Source organism: Octodon degus, unplaced genomic scaffold (genome assembly GCF_000260255.1).
Source record: "Octodon degus isolate 3935 unplaced genomic scaffold, OctDeg1.0 scaffold00011, whole genome shotgun sequence".
NCBI lineage: Eukaryota > Metazoa > Chordata > Mammalia > Rodentia > Octodontidae > Octodon > Octodon degus.
The window spans coordinates 3713002-3726021 of NW_004524587.1; the positions used below are offsets into that span (position 1 = coordinate 3713002).

Here is a 13020-nt window from a genome sequence, read left to right on the forward strand (position 1 = left end):
CTTTCTTTTTTCTAGTACTAAGAATTAAATCCAGGGACTTTTCACGGAGCTACATCTCCAAGCTTTCAAAAATCTTTTTGAGACAGGATCTTACTAAGTCGCTAAGTTCCCTAGGCTGGCTCAAACTCAATCTCCTGCCTCTGCCTCTCAGAGGTCTGGGATTACAGGTATGTGTCATTGTGCTCAGCCACAGATGGCCAACACTTAGAGGCTCTCCTTGAGTGGAAATTCAACTCTTTCAGCGAAGAGAGCAAGTAACAGAACAAAAAAGCCAGCCGAGAGGGGCTGATCTGCGCTATGGACAAGTTGGAGTTGGTGGAGGAGTTGGCACCAAGGCTGCAATAGTTTGCAGAAATCCTCAGAAACTTCCACTTGGTGTTAAACTCAACAGTGCTTCTCCTGGGCAAGTGAGCTATGGGGGGGGGGGCTGTGGCATTGCTTGGGCCCCTTCTTGTCCTTAGTAGCTTCGTGTGGCTCTACCTGAAGCTGTGTCCAGACACAGCAAGGTGCTCAGTTCATACAGAGGGCAAGATGGGAGTGGCAGGAAATCAGCAGCCCCGGCTGGGAGAGGTCCTTGTGGTTGCGTGGTGTGTGGGGGTGCGTAGGGATGGGGAGCACAACCCCTTCCGACTGGGGCACAGCTCTTTGCGGTGGTTGTTGCTCCTCCGCACACCTGGAGTCAGCTGCTCTTCTTTCCTTCTTCCCCATCTGCATCTCATTGCCAAGCTCTACTTCCATCCTGTCTTCGTTTCAGTGCTGTGCTCTGGAGACAACACAGCAGGGCGGGAGAGGTCAGGGCTCCCTATGTCTGACTCTCCATCACCTTTGGCTCCTCCCCTCTCCTCCGCCACTAAACCCTGCACCTGCTCCTGTCACTGCCTTATGCATAAAGGCTTCTGCTCCTACCCTGGACAGCCCCCTTCCTTTCCTAGGAAATCCTGGATTGCGCTTGGCTCTCAAAGACCCTCAAACGAGACACAGCTTCCCAGCATGCCTCACTCCAGTCCACAATCACTTGCTTTAATATTTTTCTCTTGCTCCAATGTGACTTTCACACTTTCTCACCTCGTCATTCATGCACAAGTTTTTCCCTGCACCCCAGATGGCTGGTGTGAAAATGCTGACTTCCAGTACTACCCTAGCCTCATTCCAACTGTTAGGAATACTTTTTCATTTGTTTCCATCGCTGGAAGGTCTCTTCCCCTTCTCAGAGTTAGAGGTGAAGACATGGATTTGGGACTTCAGGTTCTGTCCAGGGCAATGCATGGAGCCTGGCTAGGTCAGGCCTTGGGATTCACGTGGTGGGTGCAGACGTTCTGTAAGAAAGAATATCTGCAAGATTTTTGGGATGGCGACTATCAGAATTTCAGTGACAGCGCAATAACTCTTCTGTTTCGTACATTCAGCTTTATGATATTTTATGGGCATGGGCCTGGCTCTAGTGTGTTGAATGTCCGCTGAGAAATACAGTAAAACACAGGACAGCCTTCCCCGGGATGGACTGCTCCTTCCTGAGATCCTAACTCTTGCAAGTGCACTCTCATCTATCCCAGTGATACCCTTGAAGAGTTTAGATCACAAAAGTGAAAACTGTTGAGATGTGTGAGTTATAAAATCAGGACTTTATAGAGCACTTGGATGGAAGGCGACAAATAAAAGAAAGCATCTCTCTATGCGTAGTGGTTGCTACACTACAAAGCTAGTACCCTGAGATCAGAGTGAAACAATCCCTGGAGAACGTCTAGTGAGGAAAGGATGGTGATTTGAAATGCCTTGTAGTTCATCTTTGTTTAGAGCAAAAAGGAGTGTGGTAGGTGGTTAAAGGCATGGGTTTTGTGGGTGAAGATTTGACTAGAACTTGGGGGCAGTCCTGGCTCTGTCACTTGCAAGCTATGTGACCTCAGACAAGTGTAGTAGCCCTCTGTGCCTGTCTGGCCAGCTGTGCATGGGCGTAATGACTGACCTTAGCTCCGAGCACTGCTGGGAAGATCAGAAAATGAGTACCTGCCTAGCTTTTTCAGCAGCGAGCACTAGGCACCTTATTCATGTTTGCTATTATAATTATTCGTCTTACTATAATGGATGCTGTATGAGCAACAGCAGCGGTGTGCTGTTAGTGCTTCTTCTAGCGATTTTCTTGCTTGAGGGAATCTGAATGTCTTTTAAAATGCTTTTAACTGACAAACAGTTGTATATAGGTATCATGTACAACATGATGTTTGGAGTGGGAAACATTGTGAACCGGCTAACCAAGCTAGGTAACACAAGGATTAGCTTGCGTTCTTGTTACGCTAAATGTCTTTTTAAAAGCTTGCCTTGTGCCAGCCTGTTTCTCCCCGGGCTCTTCAGCCCTCACCGAGGCATGTCTTACTGAGTTTCTAATTTTTCTTTCTCAGTCACCCATCCTCACGTCCTCACAGAGGAGCTGCTTCTCCAACCATTATTTATGTGGAGTAAATGACGCCAGAAGAGGAGATGCTATGCTGAATACTTTATTTATATCTTTTATGTAAACATAATTTGCTTGGTAGGCACAATATAACAAAAGCTCTAAAGCCACAAACACAGTAGACGATGTTTCAGTCCCATCAAGCTTAACCTACAGAGAAGCCTTCACAGTTCCTTAAGGCAAACTGAAACGTTCTTTATACTTCCTTCCCTAAAAACAATCACAAGCCGGAAAAGCAGGTGCTTAAAATGAGAGTCCATGGAATGATTCATTGAAAGGTTTCTCCCTTCAGTCTTCATAGCAGAAATAGATGTTGTTGGCCAAACTCTAGGTCCCTCTTTCTGATTTCTCAGGATAGGGTGATGGCTGGGTTCATGTGTGGTTACTGGATTATCTTTTCTGGTTAAAAAGCAGATTTGGTCGGACTGACCTTTTAGTGTTTGCTCTGGACATTGTAAGAACCATCTGGATTCTGAACATGGTGAGTTCCCCCTCTCTTGGGGACAAAGGACCCTCATGGGGGCCAGTAAATTTTGACTCCTTCAACCCTAGAAAGTACCCTTTCTGCCCTACTTAACAAGAACACTACTTGGACAGTGGTTCTTTTTCTGAGCCCCTTTCAGCAGTTATGGGAGAAACATACCCTTTTACAAAGGAGTTGGGGGCTCAGTACCCCTTTATCTCTTTGAATGGCTCAGAACTGGAATACTGGTGAGCTCTGGGGTAGGGAGGAAGAGGATGAGCTGGGTATCCTTGTCTGAAAAACTGTCATCTTCCAGCTCACCGACTCTCAGCACCCCTGTTCACCTTCATGTTATACATGTACATTCACAACAAAGAGAAACTCCCTCCATATACATATTTGGCATAAATAAGTCATCATCACAAGCTTAGAAGAAAAAAGAACCTGGGGAAGGAAGCAACATTTGTTACAGAAAGACTTGGGAAATCAAACAGGAAATCTTCCAAATGCATTTGTTCCCGTCATGTGGGGGAAGAGCTAGGTCCACCCTAAATCTTATTGGTGGAGACACTGGGTGATGCAGGAAGCCTCTTAGGCCTTCAAGAATGCTAGTCGCGTGAGCGTGTGGGACCCTCCTACTCCTCCATAACACAAGAAACTTGGGATGCTGTGGCCCCTCTGCTTTCTTAGCTTGCTTTGTGAGTGACAGAATTAACCCTTTGGTCAGAAGGACTGGAAAAAGGGAACAAAGAGCCCTCTTGTGGACACACTAGGGTTCCTCTTCCTCCAGGGTAACTAGCTCAGGAGACCAGGCTAAGGTCACTGGGTGGGGCCTCATAGGAATTTAGAAGCTGCACAGTTGAACAGGGCATGCAGTCAAATAGTTTGGTCCCTGATTTACAAGGAGCAGGGGCCTTACAGAATCGGCACCATGATCCTGGGTATCTGAGGGGAGAATCCCACATCCAGCAGATGCTGAAGAGCAACTTTTTATCCCCAGGGATTGTCACATGTTGGAACATGCTTTGGCAAGACAAAAGAGAGCTCACTGGATTTTCCAAACCCACATGTGACCTAGGAGGGAGTTCTTTGGGGGAGGGTGGCAGCTTGTGACTAGAAAGGAAAATAGGGAAATTGGCAACACTGACGGTGTGTATGCAAACACGGGAGGGTGTTAGTAACGACATCTAAATTGGTCCTACACGCGAAGAGTTTTCTTAACATGAATTATGTATGTGGAGAGAATATGCTCCTGGCCTTGAGGAGAAATCTCTGCGACTCATCCTCACATGCTCAGTGTTGAGGCATCTTCTATCCTAAGAAACCCAGTCCTGCCCCCGTGTTTATGAATGAGAACCAGTGAAAGGACTCAGCCCCACAGGGTCAGACAGCAGCTCAAACCTACGGCCTTAGGATTGTTGGATGAGCACCACCACGTGCCTCATATAGGGAGAGAAAAAAAAGAACTATTTGGAGAGTTTCTACATTTCTGGGCTCACAAACTCCTCTCCTGGCCTTCTCTCTTTCTGCCAGCTGAATTGGCAAATGCTCAGGTCAGAGGCATGGGTAGCTGGTGGTGAAGAGTGTCACCGGCCAGAAGGGTAGGACCTGCATGGTACTCTGCGACAACACCTTTCAACCCAAATGTGTCCTTCTCTTATCCCACAGGCTTGGATTAATTTGCAAGGGTGTCCTACAGCCAACGAGAAAGACCCCGAGGTGGGTAGTTTTGGTACAGGGGAGAGGGAAGGGTGTATGTAGTACACAGATCAGGAAGGGCCGTAATACTGCATGGAATGGGATTGGCACTTAATTCCAAAAAACAACAGGGATCAACAGCTTCTTAGTTCAGCTGACTGCAGACAAACACGACACGCACTGGACTACAGCGTTTGTTCACCGGGGCACAGAAGAGTTCTCGCAGCTGGTCCTCTTCTCCCACAAGGTCTGCCCTCCGCGTCCTCCCAGCTGGTCCTAGCTTACTGGATAAAGGGCATCCGCTCCTTGTTCTCACCGTCGCCCTCATGGTCCTCCTCCTCTTCCCCCGCCTCACTGGTCTCCGTGCTGTCGTTGGCCATCTGGGATTCAACAGAGGACGTCACAGATGGCGCTGCAACCCACCCCTCACCCCCCCAGAGGCTCTGCCGAGGCCCGGGAGGAAAAGCTTCCTTGAGAGAGTTCCATGATGCAAGGGAGAATGCACTCAGGGGTCGCCCTTCCTCTCCTACCCACACATTCCCAGCGAGGAGCGGCTCCCTCCTGATGGATCGATGGCAGAAGCACACCGTTATCACCGCGGGACCCAAGGTGGCCTACGATGGGTGAGGTGACCAGGCCTCTGCCTTTCCTTCGTCGCCCTCTCAGGCTCCACCGACGCCCTCATTTCTGGACGCTTTCCTTAGCCCAGGTCCCTTACCAAGCCTGCATTCCCTCCCGCCTGGCTGCGTCTGCGCCTCATGGACCTCCGATCCCTCTCTGGGGTTGAATGATCTCTCTGCTTTGCACTCACCAGCGGAGTAGGTGTCTTTTCTACATCCAGAATTAACTTCCCGATGTTTCCTCGGTCGTGGATCCGCTGCATGGCCTCCTTGACCTATGAGAGATGGGGAGGAGGGAGAAACGCGCAGGTTAGGAGCCCTGGGCCAGGTGTAGAGGGGCCGGAGGAGCCAAAGCTCCAGATTCCCACCAGGGGGCGCTGCAGCCCACGTTTCCTGTCCCGACCAGGGAGGTAGGTTGGACTCCTGGGTGCAAAAATTCCAGTTGTGCCACCCACACATTCTGATCCCGTGCAATAGACCCCCGGGTCTAAAAAAATGAGAGTTACAGATTCCTGAAATAAGTGAATGACAGTTTCTTTTAAAAAAAGGGTAAGGTTCTCCAGAGTTCCAAGAGTTACAGGATGCAGGGTGGCAGGGGATGCCTGTCTGTCAATGTTTTGAGCAGTGAAGGAGTTTTGAGGGTCATCTGAACCCTTCTTCCTTCAGTGTTATGTAACTCGGATTAACGATTTGGTAAAATCCATCCCGCGGGGCTGAGCTGCAGGCAGGAAAATTCCTAAGATTCTTGATTATTGGGAAGAAAATTTGTCTCTACCTAGGGGGAAATTCTCTTCCACAAAGAGTATTTGGTCCCTAATAGAGGACTTAAGGTGCCTTTCCGGGGTTGGTGGCTTGCCAGACCACTGGATGTCCCTTGGAACCCGCTGAAAGAGGAAAGGTGTGACAATCCCTTCCTAGTGAGCACTTCCTTCCTAGGCTTTGGCTGTGCACAAGGTGAACAGTAGGAGGCACTGTGGTAAGTAAATCGGGTGAGGAAGGGGCTTCACAGAGCTCAGCTCTTGCCCTGGGGATTTTGTCCTCCACGTTTTAGTGAAATATTAAAGGAAATGCAACCACTCTTATTTTATTTTTGTATTTAGGAGAGGTCTACAGGGTCTCACTACACAGATCAAGCTCATAGTGATCCTCCTATTTTCAGCCTCCCAAATCCTGGGATTACAGGCATGCACAACCACACCCAGTCTCAGTCACCGTCTCAGCGCGCCCTGGCTGGGGATCAAACCCCAGTTCCTGCATCTGCCTAAGTAGGCGCTTTAATCTGCTGAGCTATCTGACTGGCCCTCTTAATTTTTTTTTTAGAAAAGAAATTTATGCTGGGTCCGGTGGTACACGTTTGTAATGTCAGCACGCTGACAGGAAGATGTCAAGCTTAAGCCTGGACTAGACAACTGCATGACTTAGCAGAACCCTGGGGATGTAGCTCAATGCAAAGACCCTGGATTCAGTTCCCAGGACATCATACACACACACACACACACACACACACACACACACACACACACACAATTATAATCGAGCTAGCCCAAATAGTTTTCTTAAAGTCTCACATTCTAAAATATTTGTGTTCATTTGGTCCACAAACAGTAAATGTTACTTCCAGGCTAGAAGCTATAATTGTAGGAGAAGTTTTTTCTTTTCTTTTTTTTTTTTTTAACCCTCTTTGTGCCAAGGACTGAACCCAGGGGCTTCCCAGCTTGCTAGGCATGCATTGTACTGCTAAGCCAAATCCCCAGCCCCAGGATGCTGTAATTAGAAAATAATTAAATAGCATGTCATGGTCCCTGTTTTGAGCAAAGCCTGTGGCTGACAGAGCAGTGTCTCCTTACAGAAAAACCGAACCTTTTTCTCATTTGGATACAAACCTGATGGAACCGTTAAAATGCTTGTATTCAAATTGCTTTTCTCAGAGTTTATTCTAAAGACATAATTCAGGTTTGTTTTTTTTGGGGGGGGGAGAAGGAGGTAAGGTACCACATAAGAGATACTCATTTTGCTTTAATAGCAAAACATCATTATCTGTCACCAAGAAAGGGGACAGTTAAATAAACAATAGTGCTTCTATTTATCTACTGAATGGAAATATTGTGCAGCTGTTGAAGAATGCAAAGATATATGCAACTAATTAGAATACACAGCAGGATTAAATGCTTTTTTAATACTGCTGAATGAGAAAATTGACACACATTTTTATTTACATCTTTATAAAACATGGATATTCTAAAATAAGCAGAAAGGGATACATATACAAATGCAGGGAAGGTATACTTTTAAGTCTAGTGTGCAAATATTACTGAGTATCATGTTATTAAATTAATATTTTAATTAAATATTTTTGGGCTGGGAATATAGCTTAGTTGCACAAGCAACTGCCTGTCAAGCAGAGGGTCTTGAGTTCAATTCCAAGTACGAATTAGATATATTTGTATTAGTTAGAATCAACCTGGTTTATTTTGTTTTATTTTATTTGGTACAGGTTTTGCTACGCAGCTCAGACTCATAGTGAGCCTCGTAGTGAGCCTCCTGTCTCAGCCTCTCCAGGGCTGTTTTATAGACTGGAAGTGTCCTATGAGTGTCAGATTTTCCTACTATAATATAAAATCCAGCAGCTTCATTGTATTTCGTTGGCAACTTTACTTTTTGAAGTTTGTCCACACTTGGTCATAATAATGGCTGCCATAGTTGTCCCTCGGTATCTACGGAGGAGACCCATCACTACCAAAATCTGTGAATGTTCAAGTCCCTTATATGCAGTGGCATTCTATGCAGGAGGCATGATCAACAGCATAGCGAATATTTATTTTTAAAAGTTGGCTAGACCAAAAGACACATCGCCGCCCCTGCTCCCCTCCTCCCGCTCATTTTGAACGCACTTATCCCATCACCTTGCTACTTTCTGAGGCAGTTTTGTGAGCCTTCTTTCATGAGTGTCTTTAGTTGTGCTGTCCTGGCTGCCTTGAGGACCTCAACTGATCCCAAACGTCCCCCACTCATGGTCATCTGGGCTTCGGGAAGAGCCGGAGCTCACTTGGTGCCAGGGCTGGGGAAGAAGTGGACAAGGGGCACTGCCACACTCCCTTGAGCCCGCCAGCCCACCTTTCCTGAGGGTGCCCATTGGCTGGCCACCGTGTCCGCTCATTTGGGTCCTGCCCTCATGCAGACTCCCCTTGCTTCCGGCCAGCCGAGCAGAGCAGAAGTGCGGGGACATCCCTTTCTAGGGCAGGCCGTGCAGGCTGTGGCCGCCACATGTCACCATTGCTGCACCAGACTCCCTCGCCCTGACGATGCAGCCAGTCATGCCGTAGAGCTGCCCATGTGGGCGGAGCGGGGGGACCGCAGCCAGCAGTGACCAGGGGGACCTTGGTCCGAGGGCCTCTGAGGAATTACCTGCTGCCACCCACTGACAGGGAGTGTGGCGTATTGCAGCAGCCCCTCAAGTGACCTGACCCCCACACGCCATCTCAGCTGTGGCCCTGGGGAGAGCCGAAGATCCCCATTAAGCTGCGGTGACATCCTTCCCTCATGGAACCCAGGAGCTCCCAAAGCTGGTGGGAACCAACATGGTTTGGAAACCCAGAAAGGGTTATTCCACATGTTCTTCCCTTGGGTCCACATTTCTTAGCTTGAACAACATATTATGCCCATCTTACAGACATGTACCCTGATGCTAAGAAAATGTAAGCAACTTGTAAGATTTACAGGTATTGGGGCAGAACTGGGATTCAAAGTGAGGCTGTCACTGGGGATATAACTCAGAGGTGCAGAACTCGCATGGTGCACACAAGGTCCTGAGTTCAGTTTCCAGTTTAAAAAAAAAGAGAGAGAGAGAGATTTTCCAGACGTGAGAGCCAGTGCTTTGTCCCCATTCCACCCAGACAACGCTGCTTCACTGGATTCTCAAAGGCAGAGGAAAGCAGGGAGGGGTCGCCCAGGTCTCACGTAATTGCTCTCTGGAATGTGGCTGTTTACCTCCCCACAAGCCATTACATACCTGGAAACTCCTTGGAGATTAGAAACAGTTTTTAAGCTGTTTCTCTAGTAATATGGAGCCCAGGGAAAGAGAAAAGCTGTTTTCTCACCAGTGAAAGCTTATTGTGATGCTAGAGAAAAAGCCCCCTGTAGCTGCCTCTAATCTGCATGTTTGGAACATTTCTTTCTGAAATCAACTCGCTCCTATGTGGAAGATGGAAAAGGCTGGGAGGATTTCTGAGAGATCACTTAATTCGTCTGATCCTCAGACATGCTGTTAGAATTTCCAACTTCTAAGCCTGCTCTCAGAGACAGGCAGGAACACTTCTGATGACAGCTGGGGACGAAATGGCCTTTCTTGATCAATTCTTTATCAGACACAGCGTATGCTGTTTACCTGTAACGCTTCATTTTTCTCTGCGTACCCAGCATCTTAGGTGCATGTTTATATCTGCTTTTTACGGATGAGGAATCCAAACAGGAAACTTGCCAGGGATCCGCTCTGGCGCCATCTGAATGAGGGTGCAGCGCCAGGGGGCCTGAGAAAGCTCAGGGCCTCCTTTTCAGAACTCTGGGTGCTGCATGGGGGGGGGCTCTGCTGGTGACACACCAAGCTGCTGTCATGCTGCATGCTGACAAGGTGAAGCCCCCCCAGGAAGACACTGCTCCCAAGTTGCCCACTTATGAACAATACCCTGGTGGGTGGGTAACATGACCCAGGGAAAGCCCACAGCCCCTGGAGCGAGAGCGTGTCTCCCCGATAGATTTTTCTAAGGCTTGCTCTTCCATCTGGCCTCCAGGGGAAGCGCAGTAGAACCGCACTGCCTCATCCCACGGCCACGCCACGCAAGTCCAGTGTGCCACATGCATTGGATTTCAAAGAATTCACCATCACAAAAGAGAACACCAAAGACCTGCTGACGAAAATTAAACATTAAAACAATAACGCTAAACATATATTGTGTTAAGAGAAACTCATGCAAGTTGATTTCCTGTGTGTTTCTGAATGCAGCTACTAGTAAACAAAGCTGTGCGTGCAGGTCGTGTCACTGTGCCTGACAGCTCTGGCTGCGTGCTTCAGGAGCTGATGGCGTCTGCTACCTTTGTGGCTTTGCTGTTCTCCTTGTTTCTGACACCCTTCTCTCTCACTCCCTGAGACGTGTGCTCGTCCTGCTGCATGTCCAGGGTCTCCTCCTGGGGCATCCTGGTCCTTGACCTAGCATGGATTTGTCCTGCACCTGTTAGCTTAGACACCTGCCTTCCAGGGACTGGCCCTTCCTCTCCACCTCGACCTTCAGCGGCTGCACCCTCAGGCCAGCCAGGGAGCTCATCACTGCCGTGGGCTTGTGAGTGCCATCCCGGCCCTCCTCTACATTAGGTCAGAAGAGTCCAGCCTAATGGCACACGCAGTGTAGGACCACCCTGGTGCACACTTTCCTCATTAGCCATGCAACAGAATGCAAAAAGAAACCAGTGAAATTGATCTTAATATACATCTTCTTTAAGCAAATGTAACCCAAATATTATCATTTTAACATATACAAAGGCTGATCAAAATGCAGTGGGTTGTTTAAAATTTTTAAAAAGAAATTATTGTAAAAGGAACATTGTAAAATTAAAAACGGTAAAATACAGTAAAAGCAAGAGCCGTGTGATGGTAAATGACACATAGCCAAGTATGACAGGGTAAGTGCGCCAGAACTGAGGGGAAGCACTTTGATATTCTGAGGGAGATTGTGGCAGTGTCTCTTCTGCCGTAATACAGCTTGTAATTTAAACACCCACTGTATGTTTTGAGCACTCCTTGATGACCATTTATAGACATTTCTGACAAAATAGCTGGGGAAATAGCTCAGTGGCATAAGCACCTGCCCGGCAAGCACAAGGTCCCAAGTTCAACCCCGGGACCACCACCACCACCACCACCACCATTAAGAGGGGTCCCCATCCACCGCCTCCATTGGATTTGGCACCATATGACTTCTGGATCTTCCCCCAAGTCCATATGACTGTGAAAGGGAAACATTTTCAGTGGGTGCAGGCATTGAGGCAGCCATTCCAGTATGACTAAGAATACCCGCTATGGAGAACCTCCAGAACTGCTTCTGCAAGTGGCATGAATGATGGGTAGGTTTGCTGCTCTAAGTGAGGCTGGGGGCCACCATGTCACAGAGAGCAGAGCTAAGGCAGGCTGGGCTGTCTGCTTGAGTTCCCAGTGCAAAACAATGTCTGGTACACCACAGCCTCCAGGGTGAATGAGTGAGTGAGTGAGTGAGTGAGTGAGTGAGTGAAGGAGCAGGTGGATATGTGCAGGATGTGAGATGCCACGTGGTGCACCTTGCCCAGGGGGCCCTGGCTGCCCCCATCGCAGAGTCCAGGGACAGCCCAGGCAGCTGCCTCTTGATGGCCTGCCTCGTGCTGCCTGGGCGGCCAGGGGGAGTCTGTTCATAATCCAGGCCACAGTCCCACACCCTTCCTGCAATGCCACTGACGGCTGTGAGATCTGTGCTCAGATTTTCCAGGGCAGAGGATCTTGGGTGTTCCCAGGCATTCTCCACTAGAGGTGGTTTCCGGTCTAGACAGGAGAGGGAGGAAATTCCATTCATGGCACTCAAACAGCCCACGATGCCAAGATCCTGTGCCCAGGGGCCACCTGGGACCTTTGGGCACTGCTGTTCTCCTGAGGCCACCCTGATGATCACTGAAGCAGATGGGCTGGAGGCAGAGGACCTCCTCTGAGCTGAGCCCCAAGCATGGCTTTGGCTCTGCAACACTATCCCACCACCATCACCCCCACCCCCACCCCAGTGCATGCCTGTCTTTCCTCTTTGCAAAAGGACTGCAGCTACCCTACCTGCTCCTCTACTCAGCAGGGTCAAGGTCCTGCACTGGGAGCTGAGTGGAGCGGATGTGGCCATCTGGAGAAAATCAGTGTCCCCTTTTAGGCAGGCGGGTCATGATAAAAAATGCTTCATACGTTAAAAACTGTGCCAAGAAGGAGTGGATGGTGTTGCACGATGGAGAAATTCTGATGAGGTGGCACATATGGCTTAACCAGGGCCACCAGGAGGCAGGGCATGCCACCTCAGTGCCCCCAGGGAGGAGCAAAGATACCTTCCCCACCACCACCATGCTCCCCAGCTGGCTGCCTTCAAGGACACCAGAGGCCCTGCGAGGCTTCAGGATCTCAGCCGGAATCCAGACTCTGGGACTCACTCGCTGTGTGGCTTGGCACCGTTTTTGCAACCTGTCTGTGACATCATTTGCTCTCTGAAAAGCAGAGGTGAGGTTCTGCACCCATTTTCTGTTGCTGATGAAACAAGCTACTATGACCAGCGTTGCCTGTAGCATGGGTTTCATTGTCTTACAGTCCCTGGGCTCAGAAATCTGCCACAGGTCTCAGAAGGCTGAGATTAAGGTCCCAGGGGGACCATGCTCCTTCTGGAGTCTTAGGACAGAGTCCATCCATTATCTTCACTGTCTAGCTTCTAGAAGCTCTCTGCTCATACATCCCTCCTACATGTCCCTTCAAAGCCAGGGGCGCAGCACCCCCAAATCTCTCTGATTCTGACCCTCTTCTCTCCCTGATAAGGATCTGTATGACTACATGGCACCAACTAGGTCATCCAGAGTAAGCTTCCTATCTCAAGATCCTTAACCCCATCTCATCTGTTGAATGTCTTCATTGTGGGGAGGTCTCAGGATCATGGGTCCTGGGGATGAGGGTGTGGGGACCTCTGGGTGCCACTATTTTGCTTATCACAGGGCCACAGGGATGTGTTGTAGATAAACAGGGAAGAAGT

General features: G+C 48.9%; 1 protein-coding gene across 1 annotated transcript in view; it reads right to left on the reverse strand.

Annotated features, from left to right (window-relative positions):
• Positions 1 to 2496: 2496 nt before the first annotated feature.
• The window catches only part of Vat1l (vesicle amine transport 1 like), a 170399-nt gene continuing 159875 nt past the window's right edge, over positions 2497 to 13020 (reverse strand). The window contains exons 8-9 of the mRNA XM_004625770.2: positions 5422 to 5505; positions 2497 to 4990 (exon numbers count right to left, since the gene is read on the reverse strand). Of these exons, the coding sequence (XP_004625827.1) occupies positions 4892 to 4990; positions 5422 to 5505 (183 nt within the window). The 3' untranslated portion in view covers positions 2497 to 4891. The remainder of the gene's footprint in view (positions 4991 to 5421; positions 5506 to 13020) is intronic.